Source organism: Mercenaria mercenaria, chromosome 7 (genome assembly GCF_021730395.1).
Source record: "Mercenaria mercenaria strain notata chromosome 7, MADL_Memer_1, whole genome shotgun sequence".
NCBI classification, from domain to species: Eukaryota; Metazoa; Mollusca; class Bivalvia; order Venerida; family Veneridae; genus Mercenaria; species Mercenaria mercenaria.
The window spans coordinates 74,428,883-74,443,995 of record NC_069367.1 but is presented as its reverse complement, the minus strand read 5'-3'; the positions used below and the strand labels follow the sequence as shown (position 1 = coordinate 74,443,995).

General features: G+C 33.4%; 1 protein-coding gene and 1 long non-coding RNA gene across 2 annotated transcripts in view; both read right to left on the bottom strand.

Annotated features, from left to right (window-relative positions):
• Window positions 1-3,194: 3,194 nt before the first annotated feature.
• On the bottom strand, window positions 3,195-9,199 carry LOC128558669 (uncharacterized). The gene is made up of 3 exons (XR_008371798.1): window positions 8,772-9,199; window positions 8,484-8,568; window positions 3,195-5,586 (listed from the first exon to the last, which is right to left on the bottom strand). It is a non-coding gene; the product is annotated as an uncharacterized LOC128558669 (long non-coding RNA).
• A 3,513-nt stretch (window positions 9,200-12,712) lies between these two features.
• Window positions 12,713-15,113, bottom strand: part of LOC123555237 (sentrin-specific protease 2-like) — a 28,732-nt gene continuing 26,331 nt past the window's right edge. The window contains exons 13-14 of the mRNA XM_053548669.1: window positions 14,852-14,939; window positions 12,713-13,377 (exon numbers count right to left, since the gene is read on the bottom strand). Of these exons, the coding sequence (XP_053404644.1) occupies window positions 13,328-13,377; window positions 14,852-14,939 (138 nt within the window). The 3' untranslated portion in view covers window positions 12,713-13,327. The remainder of the gene's footprint in view (window positions 13,378-14,851; window positions 14,940-15,113) is intronic.

Genomic DNA, 15,113 nt, shown 5'->3' with positions numbered 1-15,113 from the left:
GGTTTACGCACAGTACCAGTCTGATCAGTTACAGAAATCTGTTACAAACAATGTTTTGTTTCGAATTTCTTTTCACATTATTTAATCGTGACATATTTGTCCAGCATTTAAAATGAAATTTATATTTAAAATATAAACTTGACGAAGTAAAACGATAAAAAATTAAAAACTGGTTCGGAATGGGCAAGTTCGCTGTATTTCTTTCAATAAATGAATAATAAATCACGATAAGTGACAATTTTCCTGCATTCTAAGTTTACAGAGGAAATTTTTAAAAAATGATAATGAAAATGGTCAAACAGGTGTTTCGAACTTACAGTCCCAAGATTGGTAGCTGAACGTTTTGTCAGCACAACTTTATCTGCATGTACGACCTGGCAGTAAAAAAATGTTTATCCATATATTTTATTTGGTTTTCAATATTTATATTTTTATTTATGTTTGGGCACCGAAATTTTTTTTAAGCATACTGGTATAACTAGAAATGTGTCCATGGGACACAGATGCCCCCACTACATGACAAAGGACATAATTTTTTTCCTAGTTCAGGGAAAACCCTGACAGGGCATTGTAAACATCCAATGGCCGCTTGTAGAGAAGTGCGACTCCATAGACCACGAGACGATATTATCGGATAAAAGCAACAATTTGTCACACCTTCTGGATGAAAACCGCGGCTTGCTACAGAAACTTGAGCTTGCTCAACATTTGTTTATTCTTCAGGATTTTTATCGACTTCCATTGGCGTCGATTTTTGTTTTGGTCTTTCTCTTATCTTCTTTTTCGGAGGCATTTTTGTTTGTTTTGAAGTTAAAAATGGCGCTCAAAAATGAAACCGGAAATTATACCGCAAAGTAATTCGATTGGTTATTTTGGTATTTTTCGGTCATTCCAAAACTGTTCATCTGTTGATAAAACCATTTACTTGTGAGTGAACTACTCGCTTTTTTCCTTAGCCTGCGCTTTATTTGGTCATATTTGATCAAGAAATAAAGAACTTACGCTACTTTGAAGAATCGAATCGACGGAATTCGGCTTGCCGTCTTACCTATAAAATGACGTCATTGTTACTATAAATACTAATATTGCACGGTGAAAACGTGCTCGATTCCCGCCAAATAAAATAAAGGATAGTTCTTCACGCCGTTTACCTGAAAGGAGAGTTCTTCATCCCGATTATCATTCTCGGCAGATTTTATAGATCCAATAACACTATTCTAATAGTACAGTCAAAAAGTATTCGAAGAATAATAAAAAAAAAAAATTCAAAATAGAATCTATTCTAGATCTACAACCTGAAATGAAATCTAGAATATCTGATTCATTGAACTATCCAACATTTTTTCAAACGGTCTACTTAATATGATAAAAACCTTTTCGTTCCAAACTTTGTAAAAAAATTCTTACATCCATTACGTTTTTTAAAAAATTGACTACCTCAGGGGCAGATACAGTATTTGGTGTAAGAGGGGGCGTAAAATATTTGAAGACTAGAGCAAATAGGGGGCCCGGGGGCATGATTCCCCGGAAAACTATGAAAATAATGGATCCATTTGGTGTATTTTGGGCGTTCTGGGGTACTTTATTTGTTATTGACAAAGGACAGGTTTTGTGACAAAATCAACACAAATAACATGCTAATTATATATAATCTATATGAACTGTCAGACTTATTCTTGCGCGAGTATCTCGAAATTTCTTAGCCGTTCGTTTTTTGAGGATTTTCATGGGGAGGGTTTACCTAGGACTAAAATAAAAAGTTTTTTTCGGAGCTCATGCAAACTGTCAGATTTTAAATGTGCCAGCATAGCGAGCGAGAAAAAATGCATTTTTTCCATCAATAAAAAAACACAAACCCCCCCAAAAAAACAAGTAAGACAAATTACCTGTGAGATAGAGATAAAAATGCATTTTTATGTTTAACCCAGAACAGAAGACAAATTAAGTTTTCGAGCGTAGCAAGCGAGAAAAAATATGCATATTTTCCAGCCGGAACAAAAGATTATTAGTGCAAGCGTAGCGAGCGAGAAAAAAAATGCATATTTCATATTCTTCAGTCAGAATAAAAGACAAATTATGTACCCAAGCGTAGCGAGCGAGGAAAAATGTATATTTTGCAATTATTTTACCCTAAAAATGCATTTTTTCCATCAATAAAAAAACAAAACAAAACAAACAAAAAAACAAGTAATACAAATTACCTGTGAGATAGAGATAAAAATGCATTTTTATGTTTAACCCAGAACAGAAGACAAATTAAGTTTTCGAGCGTAGCATGCGAGAAAAAATATTCATATTTTTCAGCCGGAACTAAAGATTATTAGTGCAAGCGTAGCGAGCGAGAAAAAAATGCATATTTCATATTCTTCAGTCAGAATAAAAGACAAATTATGTACCCAAGCATAGCGAGCGAGAAAAAATGCATATTTTGCAATTATTTTACCCAGAACATAAGACAAATTACCTATGCTCCGGCGATTTTAGGGGCGGGAGCGTCCCGGTGCCCCCCCCCCCCCCCCCCCCCCCCCTCCTATGAATCCACTAATGGTAATACTTCAGTCTGTACGCAGAAATGATTACATTCAAAACCATTTGAACTATTTATTCAAACTTGATGGAGTTTTATTGTACAAAAACGGCCGTCGTTTTGGAGTTTAAGTGTGCCTGCATCTTGAGCCTGACAACAGAACAACTTCATAATCTCTGCCGACGTCGTTGATAAGCTTAAATGTTGTAAAACTTTGCTAGATCCCTCTTCCGACATCGACCTTAAAGGCCTTTATCATACTTAAGGGCAGGTCCGGATCTAGCCTGGGAATCCAGTCTGACAATTTCTAACCATTTTTCTACCTGCAAATTGACAATATCAGAAACTCGGATGAATGCCAATTAACATTAATTAGCACAATTTAAGTTGGATCTTTAATGTAGGTAAAGATTTCTTCTGACAATTATGGTCAACGGCTTCCCACGCTAGTCCGGATCCAGAAATACCTTTATTTGATGCAGCGAGGCAACAGTTTAGAAAGAATGTGTCACCAGCGAGACACATAGCTCCCAGCATGAGTAGGAGTCAGGGTGTTCTCCCCCTGCAAAAGTTTGAAATGTAGTTATTTAATGGGGGCGTCTGATAGATTTTTTGTTCTGAATTTTGAGAAAATATGTTTAGTATACAGCATCTTCTGTGTATGACTGTACTATTTACGATAAAAAGGAGGAAAGTGACGACAAGTAAAGTAATCAATGATGACTGTTTTAATTTGCAGTATAACAAATTCATGCATGTTCACACAAATAAAAGTGTTATGTATATGAGCAAGACACAATAATGCATAGACAGTTGTGCTACAAAAGGAAGCAAACTCTTCCCCTTATCGGTAAAGTTTGACAATATTCCTTCACGGAGGTAAAAAATGTTTCATTCAATAATTTATAATAACGACGGGTCAATAATGTTATTAAGGAAAAATATATAGAAGTTAAACAACTGAACAAGAAACAAATGCGCATGTCTACATAATATTTATGATGCTTAACAAGTTTTATTTGAAATGAAGAGAAGGAAACTACAATGTAGTTGTCATTCGTCATTAAAGAAGGGCCACAACTCCAGACAAAATAATCGATCATAAAAGTCAGGACAACATGTACATACTCATTTCATGCTTCTGATGTATACCTAGTTTCAATTCAGTTGGATGGATCTGTTCGACTTAAGTTCACGAGTTCACGATGTGATGAATTAGTTCAAGATCAAATAGGGCAACTCCAGAAAAAAACAACAACAAGAATTTGTAACAGAGTTAGCAACGTCCCCTGCCTAAGGGCATTTTCATCATACATACTGTATGCCAATAATACAGCATCTTGGCATGAACAAAATAAAACAAGAGTGCCATGATGTTAAATATATGCTCGTCAGGTAGATGATATAATAAAACATTTTCTGTACAAAACTATAAGTTTGATAGACAGAAAGCCAAAACAATGACATATCCAATTCTAACAACCAGGATAAAAAGTTTCAAGAATAATCGTTTGTTATAGTGACAACAAAGAGAAGTTAATCTGAAAAAAATCTAAGTCCACACAAAAGTACTTATCAGGTAGCCTTAGGTCAAAATACATCAAAAATTGGATGTAACATGCGTGTTGTACTACAGAAAAGTAGTCCCAATTTTCTCCTAGGGCTAATATTAACCCTTACCCTGCTGAATTTCTATAATGAACTTGTCCATTTTTCAATTTGGACAGTACCATTAACTGTTAAAAGGGATGCTTACCAAAAATATACTGATTGAATGGCGAACAGTGCTGATCATCATCAGCCTGCATGGATGTGCAGGCTGGTCGTGATCTACACTGGTCGCAAAGACAGAATAAATCATGTTCAGCATAAGGGTTAATAGAATAGAACTTTACAGTAATAGCTATTTATAGTAACAGCAAAGGATTAGGGGCCTGGTTCTTACTCATGACACACCATCTCATGATGATGAACATTTTTGCCATTGTACATCAAAATCCCTCCATGCATGAACAAGAAATGCTGGGGACAAAGTCATTTTTGTATCTGACCTTTGACCTCTAAGTGTGACCTTCGAGCTAGGGGTCTTGGTCTTGGGCATGACACCTTGTTTCATTATGGTGAACATTTATGCCAATTTATCTAAAAGTCCCTTCATGGATCGCAGAGTTATTGACCAGACACCAAAAAGACTCTATTAACCTTTGACCTCTACGTGTGACCTTGACCTTGGAGCATGGGTTTGGGTTTTGCGCATAACACGTTGTCTCTTTATGGTGAACATTTATGCCGAGTAATTCCAAAATCCCTTTATGTATGGCAGTTATTGACCAGACAGAAACAGACCCTTTTAACCTTTGACATCTAAGTGTAACCTTGACTTAGGAGCTAGTGGTCTGGGTCTAGCAAACTTACATTGAAACATCCAGAAACATTTTCTATAAAACAAGTATGAAAGTCTTACACTTTTTCTACAAGACTATTTTATAAAGTTACAATTTTTATGTAGAACTATGCTCAGAGAAGTTGAAGATTAATCGAAGTCCACACTTTTAACTTCCATATTCATAATATTATTAACAGTTGTGAGGCTAAAAAGTATTTTGTAAATTAATAAAAAGCAAGTTTTTCATTCATGACAATTATTTCTTTTTCCCTAATTCTTGATAATTCTTCTCTGATTCCCCCAGTGTGTTTGGAAATAAGATTAAACCTTTTGTATTATCCCTGTAGCCATGTTACAATTTTTATGTAGAATTATGCTCACAAAGTTGAAAAAGAAATGTTGCACTGGACACATATTTTCCAGAAGAGTACACCTTTCTTAACTTCCATATGCATTATGCAATTAGCAATTGTTAGATTTCAATGTATTTTGCAAATTTTTCTTAGGCAGTTCTTCATACATGATGCATACATTTCTTTCTCTCTAATACTTGATATTTCTATTTTTCTGATTCTGGAAATATGGTAGTACATTCTGCAGATGTATGATCCATCAAATAGTTCAGTTTTTGTTGACCAGTGCTTTAAACAACTGTGGCCCTTCAGATGATCATCTGAAATGGAAAAATTTAGCTATTTTTACACTAGTATAAACTTTACATGTTTTATATGTTCATAAAAAGTTTATTAGGCTGAACACCACTAAATCCAGCTGTTCTTTATTTCATATAAAATCCACTCACTTCATAACGGTGTTTCGACATTTTCTAGCATATCAGATTTTCAGAGACTTATATTCCCATAAAGAACTAGATCGCTACTTTAGAAAAACAAAAAGAAAAGGGGGTGTTAACTTTTATATAAGAAAACTACAGTTCGTTAATTACAACCCGCTGAATTTACTACTTTTCGCTTCTTTCAATTTCTCTTTTTGTGACATTAAATTCTTACGCCGCCATTTTTATCTAGCATGCGATAGGAACATGCCGATTTCATTACAATGCAAAGTGATACATACTGAAACGCGGTAGGGTAAAAGTAAGCACGTTGCTGCCGAGAAAATGCACTAGGAAAGGAAAAAAGATTAGTACTATTTATATTTGGACTACTTGTGACTAGACCTGCGGAGGCTTACATTCTATTTGGTAGTGATCAGCCTATAAGAGAAAATTTTTGTCTGATTTTTCCATGAATTTGCATTCATTCTCAAGGTACACCTATTTCACAATGATTCTGCTTTGTTTTGGTGCAAAATATTGAGAAAATGTAGAGAAATGACCATTCATTACAGGTCACCCCCATCCCCAAAAATATGCAAAATTTAGCCCTGGGCAAGCAATATTTCAATTAATTTTACCTTATTCGTGGAATTTACATTTACCATCCATTTAATCGTTACGATGTTTGTCATATTCATTCAGAAACATGCTAATTTCAATATTATTTAGACAAATGAAGTGCTAAAATGCGAGAAAAGACATTTACTAGGTCCTAAAACGAACCAAAATAGTGCCACCTAGTCGAAAATTCGATCTAAATTCCAAAAACACAAGAAATTTAAGCGTTTTCAGCCATTTGTTACCGTTTTACATCATAAAGAATAGATTAATGGCATTTCCATTCATTTTCGAGGGCTTTCAGAAAATAACATGTATTGCCCCTTATAGGCTGAACACCACTAAATCCAGCTGTTCTTTATTTCATATAAAAACCACTCACTTAATAACGGTGTTACGACATTTTCTAGCATATCAGATTTTCAGAGACTTATATTCCCATAAAGAACTAGATCGCTACTTTAGAAAAACAAAAAGAAAAGGGGGTGTTAACTTTTATATAAGAAAACTACAGTTCGTTAATTACAACCCGCTGAATTTACTACTTTTCGCTTCTTTCAATTTCTCTTTTCGTGACATTAAATTCTTACGCCGCCATTTTTATCTAGCATGCGATAGGAACATGCCGATTTCATTACAATGCAAAGTGATACATACTGAAACGCGGTAGGGTAAAAGTAAGCACGTTGCTGCCGAGAAAATGCACTAGGAAAGGAAAAAAGATTAGTACTATTTATATTTGGACTACTTGTGACTAGACCTGCGGAGGCTTACATTCTATTTGGTAGTGATCAGCCTAATAAAAACACAAAATTTTAGAATGTAAAATCTTACAATTATAATATTATCAGTCTGACAGACATTATCAAGAAAATGTCATTAAAAAGTGGAAAAACAGTACCTTACACAAGTAATAAAGACTAAGAAATACAGCTTTGAATTCAAACAGATGATATATATTTGTCTGTATGTCTTCATGCATTCCATTTTCAACTAACACTATATATAGGCACATGATCACTTCATGTCCATAATGTATACTAAATTTCTTATGAATTGTTTGAAACTGTGAGTAGGCATACACAATGTACAAGTGTATTTGTGATATTTTAAAGGACATCACTCAATAAAAAGTAACCTGAAATGAAGTCTTGCAATATGTGCATGCCTACTTCATGTTGATAATTTCCTATCAACTTACTTTTGCATGTGACACAGTATGAAAACTGTAGGAGGAGATGAAATATAATTCTTATAATATAAAAAGGGGCATAACACTCCAAATTTAGATTTTAGGCTAAAATAGATAAAGGCCTTTACATTTAAGGTAAAAGTGTATTACAAGTTTCAAGGGCATTGGATACAAAGTGGGGGAGGAGCTGAGTACATAAAGAACAAAAGTGTTTCATTTAATTCAAGATTCTAAAAGGACCATAACTTTAGAAAACTGTCATCCAATCTGACTAAAGTACTTGATCTTCTAAACGAAGATCTGAGAACGACCCATTCACATTCGTCTTCTGTATATTTTGGATTTCCATTATTGCTATTTTTATGTTATCCAATCAGGCGACTTGTTCGATTGTCAAAGAGTAAGAAAAATATGCAGTTATTCCAGGACTCGAACCCGGGACCCCTCGCTTACAAAGCAAGTGGCCTACCGACTGAGCTAATCGGCTATCTGATACATTACGACATAAGAATTGTAAATATCAAAAGTCAATGCTAGAGGTAGATTTGCAAGATATTGTAAGCTAGGCTCTGATTGGCTAGTGAAAGGGCCGTCAGAACGAGGCAATGAATAGGTCGTTTTCAGATCCTATGCGTAGCGTAATAGGAGATGTACTTTAGTCAGATTGACTGTCATCAGATGTAAAATCCACTATAGTATGTGTATAATTCTGCTGCTTGGCCATGAAGTATACCATGATCCATTTGAATATGATGGAATCTGCAGAAAGAGAGTTTTAATGCAAAAGGTATGAAGGAATTAAGCTATGATATGACAATTTGAAAAAGAAAATGACATAATAACTGAAGAAACAAATAATCAAATTTGATAGTCCTGACAATATGTGCCTGTCCACCTCATGCTGATGTACCAAGTTTCATTTGAACTGATAAATAGTAATTACATAAAAAATTAATAAATGCAGCTCTAAACTATCTTGTACCTTTTGATGTCTACTGTTCATAGTCTAACCAAAGCTCCAGAACTGGCTGCATTGAGGGCTTTTTGTTCACCATATCATACTGTAACTAAAAAAAAGCACAACATGTACATTTATATATACATAAATTTTTCTTTCACAATTAACTGTGATTTCTCTATAAATTTTCATTGCTGACACTTCACATTAAAAACAATTTAAAAGTACAATGTACATAATTCTAAAATCAGTTAGTTTGTAAAATAAGTGCTGAATGCCATATCTATTTTCAAAACACTTTTAAGCACCTACCTGTATAAAATGGTGTGTAAATTGGCAGTCTTCTTCTTGGCAATTTTAGCATTCATTGTCCCATTATTTTTTTGAATAAATTTATATCTTCATCTGAAATAAGTATAGTATAGTATATAAAAAAAAACTATGAGGAAACATATTGGTGGTTTTCAAAATAATGAAGCAAAAGTGTGACATAGGGGTTGGAAATTCAAACCTATTTCTTTTGGTGGTCACCTATTTTTTATGATAGCAACTAATTCAAATTTCAAGGAAATATACAACTTCGGGAAAGCGTTGAGAAATACCAATCAGATAATATTTTGAACAGCCTTCAGTTCATAAGTTCAGAGAATTTCCAGTAAGATGGGTGATAAATATTGCAGTGTTTTATGACAAGGAAATATGTATAACAGTAATTTTTTTTCAACATATATGAATAGGTGTTTGTGTATAGTTTGAAACTTATTTAATAAATGTTTGTGGACTTTGGTTTTTAAAATCACCCTTTCTGCACAAATCCGACATAAAAATAAAATTTTACCTAGAAAAGTGGTTGCTGAATGAAAAATAATTAACATATTATTATAAAACCTATTTTTTTCTCACATTCTGCAGGTTTATAAACCACATTCCAAATTTCAAAAATGTCTGGTGATTTTAATTTCTAAAATTGTCAACTCAAATTGAGTTATTTCAGAGATGCACAGGGGACACATACTAAAAATCAGTGTAATATAATTCATTATTAGTTTTTCTGTTCAAAACAAGATTAATGGTGATCATCTTAAGACAAAAGTCTATTGAACAATTAGTTTATTCCAAAAAATAACTACAAAACTGAAAATTTTCACAACACAAACATGAAAATTCAGCAGCATGTAATGCTTTAAATGAAAAATAAGTGACTTTAAACACAATTAACACATTGAAATCATTTAGTTAAAGTTTACATGCACTGCTTATTCACAGTAGAAAAATGACAAAATGCCATGCATGGTAAAATGGAATGGTAAAATTCATACATACTTTATAATCATCATCTACTAATTTTAAGAAGATGCACAGGGGACAAATGGCAGCTAAATATATATTCATGGAATATGTTCATAGTAAGTAAAATTCTTTCAACTACACAATACTCGCTACTGAATATTTACATATGTAGGTAAACTTTAATTAAAACTGATGTTTCCCCTTTTAAACCTGAAAATTGCCAACTTGAGAAAAATGCAAAAAATAAAATTTAAATTGTCCTAGGATTCTTATATAATGCTTAATTATCAAGTAATGCCTGCATTTAACTTACACACTGCTATGAATATAGAACTGCCACAACATATTACAATATAAATGATATGATAACTGATGAATGTCAAAAAAAAGGTGCACAGGGAACATCACCTTGGCTTAATATGTGAAGCTGAAAGCTGCTTTTGTAACCATTGTAACTTCCATTTAGAGGGAAATAAAGTAAAAACCCATTTTATTTAAAGAATACTTACAAGGGACATTTTTGGGTGTATAGACATATATGAAGATTCTGAGAAAGTTGATTTATAAAACAACAAGCAAATTCGATGAATTGGTATCCCCCGCCGAAAGGGTTTGTGGTGAGGAATGGCAAAAAGATATATCCGGCAAAAAGTTAAGGATGTTAATAAGAAGCAAATAATTTCAATAGTCAAAATCAATTTAACAGAAAACAAATGTTTAATTAAAGAGTACATAATAAATGTATGATACTTTGATCCTGACTAAAGAATTTATTTTGAATGGGATATGCTTACTGTAATAAGCTTAGCTTTTAAAATTAAATGCAGTTAATTGAAATGTGAGCTTGAAGTTTAACTGGAATGAAATATTGTCTTTGAGTGGTTTGGCACCAGGTGTTGCTGTTTTACATGTACATTAAAAGATCAGATGTCCTTAAGAGAAAACAGGTAAGATATCTTGAACATGGCTGAGGGCAAGGTTTGTGCAGTCACAACTTAACATGTTGAAGGTTTGAACATTTAAAAAAAAAAAAAGGAATGGAAATATATATATCTATATATAGATATATGTATATATTTATTTTTTTTAGGGGGTGGGGGTGCAGGGGAACGGGAGAGGAAACAAAATTTCACATGTTGATTATAAATATTGATTGAAAATTAAAAATGAAAAAAAAAAAAAAGGTAAAAGGGTGAAGTTGGAAGGTGGGGGGTGCAGAGGATGCATGATCAGTGGTGGGCATGACTGGGTGGAGAAGTGAGGTGGGGGAATGGTACAACTTGGAAGGTTTGAAAAAAATCTAAAATAAGAAATGAAAAAAAAAAAAAAAATTTGGGAGGGAAGTGGGGAGGGGGGTTGGGAGGGGGGGGGGGTGTGACCAAGGCAAGTGGGTGACCAGGTGTGGGTGTGCAACTTCACATGTTTATAATAAATGTTCACAGAAAAGAATGAAAGAAATTCAATGAAATTCTGCCAAATGGTAAGTTTGTTATGTACAAATATGTGGATTTTTAGACAATTAAAGGGCAATAACTCTGAAGTTACAAAAAGAAATCCGTACAAAATTGTCTGTGCACAACCACATTATAGTGCTCTAAATTCTGTTAAAGTTTCATAGTTCTAGGTCAAATATTTCAAAAGTTATGATGCAGAAATTGGCATATCTATAGATCTATAGCACCCTATATAGTTAACACTAGAAACTTCTAAGGGCCATAACTCTGGTGTTACTTGGGCAATCTGTCTGAAACTTGATGGGCCCCATAACCTCATAGTGGTGAACATGTATATGAAGTTTGTAAAAAAATCTAAAATAAGGAATGAATTTTTTTTTTTTTTTGTGGGGGGGGGGGGGGGGGGGGGGGGATAGTGGGGGAGGTGTGTGATCAAGGTAAGGGGGTAACCAGGTGTGGGTAAACAACTTCACATGTTTACAATAAATGTTCATGGAAAAGAATGAAAGAAATTTAATGAAATTCTACCAAATGGTAAGTTTGTTATGCACAAACATGTGGATTTTTATACAATTTAAGGGCAATAACTCTTAATTTTCAAATAAATCCAAATGAAATTGTGTGTACACAACCACATTATGGTGATCTAAATTCTGTTTAAGTTTCATAGTTCTAGGTCAAATATATCAAAAGTTATGATGCAGAAATTGCCATATTTATAGTACCCTATATAGTTAACACTAGAAACTTCTAAGGGCCATAACTCTGGTGTTACTTGGGCAATCTGACTGAAACTTGACGGGCCGCAAGAACTCATTGTGGTGAACACGTATATGAAGTTTTAAATAAATATTCCCAACCATTTCCTAGATATGGCTCCGGACGGACGGAAAGACGGACGGACAGACGGACGGACAACGCCAAAACTATATCCCTCCGACTTTCGTCGGGGGATAATAAAATCATAAGGTGTCTTCAAAGCTGTAAGGATAAAGATCTTAAGAAAAGTAATGAGGTTATGATATTGTAGTGTTCAACTTTTAAATTTATCACTATTTTTTTATGAAGGGTCTTCCATCACAATTAAGACATGAACTATTGGTAAGAATAAAATGTAGTTAATGTAAAGAAGTACTTTGTAGCAGAGTTTAGATTACATAAGAAAAGCCAAAGTTGTGACAATTAAGTTTGGTTTGAAAAAGTAAAACACAGTTGAAAACTATCCTTCATGCAAAATGTCACACTTTTGGTGCAGAGGGGACAATTAGCTATATAATTTAACATAACTTTAAAAATGCTTGAATCATTCACCTGAAATTGCACACATTTGTTGAATAGATTAATTTGGATATGATTTGCCCCAAAACACATTCTAAAACTGAACTGAATTAAAGTATGGTGAAAAAGAAGAAAAAGCTTCATTATTTTGAAAACCACCCATATAAGGAAATCAGCATTATAATCATGTTTAAATACAGTAGAAAAGTTTAATTTTAATTCTATATGGAGTAGGATATCGGTTTAAAGTAAACTTCCAAATCTTACTTCTGCAGGGCATTTGCAAATATATGTTTACAAATAACCCATATGCAAACTGGCCTGCCTTATTATACAAACCATACAAAAGTTTCAGATATTATATTGGCAATGAAAATGCTGTTAACTGGGAATTCCCAATAGAATAAATGTTAATCAGAAATGACTGCAATACATATAAAAAAACAACTTTATATTAATATCAGCCATGCAGAAAAGTTACAAACATATCCAATTCTAAACATTTATTTGAATATGAATTTAATCCAAGGAACACCCATGCAAATTGTCACGACAGTCCATGCAGTAGTTAAATGGTGCACTTGAAATGAGGGAATATAATTCTGCAATAACTTATTTCCAATCAAAACACTTGCACGATCACGCACAATCATGAAGAACATATGGTGTAACATCTTTCAACTGCATGGTCACGTGAAATAAATCTTTCAACACATTAGACAATGTAGAGCAATTGTTACAGCAGGGAAAATAAAAGTCCTAGGTACCTGACTTTAACAACCTCTAGTCGTATGAATTCAGATCAATATAGTGTCACAAATAACTTGTAATGGAGCAGATCATGCATTAATTCCTCTTGTGTAATTGGATGTACTTTTCTCTGTCGTTCATGATATCTGAATATAAATAAAAATGCACATTTCTTATATCTGAATAAAAATAAACATGCACATTTCTCACATAATCAGAAACACATAGAATATGTATATTCATAGAGATACATTTTTTCAAATTGATCACATTAATTGAATACGATAAACAGTGTGTACTATTATAAGGGAATTGAAGTAAAAGATAAAAAATTGTTTTGGATATTGGACAAAGGCATACTATATTTGTGTCTAAAGAATTAAGTTATAACAGACATGAAGATAAATTAATTAAAACATTTATTAAGTAAACATGCAATTCCAAGCCAAAAAGGGGCATTATTCATTGATGTGAGAGTGAGGAATCTTGTGTCTTGTAATGATGTGTAACAACAACTTAAGTTTGAATCTATTTCATTTACTAGTAACAAAAGCTATGACAGAGTGAAACTTCACCAAAAGTTTAACCTGAAATTCTTAGTAAAATGGGTTATAATTCATGAAATACTGGCCATTTGATGTGGGTGATGATGAATAACTATTTAAAATTGGAAACAAATCAATCAAGTAAATAGAAAGTGCACCAAAACTTAAACCAAAGTGAGGACGCGGACAGACGCCGTCAATTGATCGAGTAGGACAAATCTCCATATTTTGTAAAGTTGAGCAAGAAATGATCATTGGGAAGCCATATATGAATTGTCTATGCAATACATTTAGTTGTAATTTATATCTGGTGCATGAACAACTGAAAACGAAAAGTGATGCCTTTCTTTCATGTGAATGTATGATACAATGCTCAATTTCTTGCTGTGTGTAACTAAATCAGTTTAAGTCGGGTTAACATTAATACATGGTTCATACAGACCTTCCCCAAAAAAATTCAAGTAGTTTTCAAGGAGTTTTCAAGTAGTTTTCCTCCATTTTCAAGGACTAAAATGGGCACAATGTCACTGTTGCTGAGACATGAAATAACCAATTTAAATCCAATTTAGGACAAAATTAAACAATGAAACACAAGATTTACCTTCAATGCATCGCGCATAAATTACACAGTGTAAAAATTACTTGAAAGAGCATAAAACCCGTAAAGTACAGTACCGTACCGTACTATCGCCGACTCCGTGGCAGGCCCTAATGGCGGTAACGGTTGTTTTCTTTTCGTCGTTTTTTAGTTTATTTTGGTCCGTTTATAATGTTTGTCCGTTTTCACTTCGCACCCGACGAATTTAAGGACTATTTGCCATCTTTTGTACGTTTTTTACTAAATTCAAGTAGTTTTCAAGTAGTTTCTGACTGTTACAAAATTCAAGTAGTTTTCAAGGAGTAGGCATCAAATTCAAGGACTTTTCATGGCCTGTGCGAACCATGTAATAACAAGAAATGTCACATGTGTGATAACTTTAAAAGGCTGCCTTAGCAAATGAACATGTTGAAATCTGTATGATAAACATAAGCATTACTTGTCATCAAAAGGCAACATTCTCAAATTAAGAATTACCTATGGGTTCTTCTGCTGTTACTGCTGGATCAACAATCATCACTTCTTCTTCATCAACTCTACTGCTTTCACACAGATCATTCAAAGCCTATATAATATCAACACTAGACTAACATTCCCATTCTTAAAGTGATGTATCAATTAAACAAAATATCAGATTTTGTTTACTTTACTGTCTTATTACAGAGATATCATATGTATGACTGTTTTATATGTTGAAACTACACAACTATCATACAAATTGGATATATAAAAGAATAGT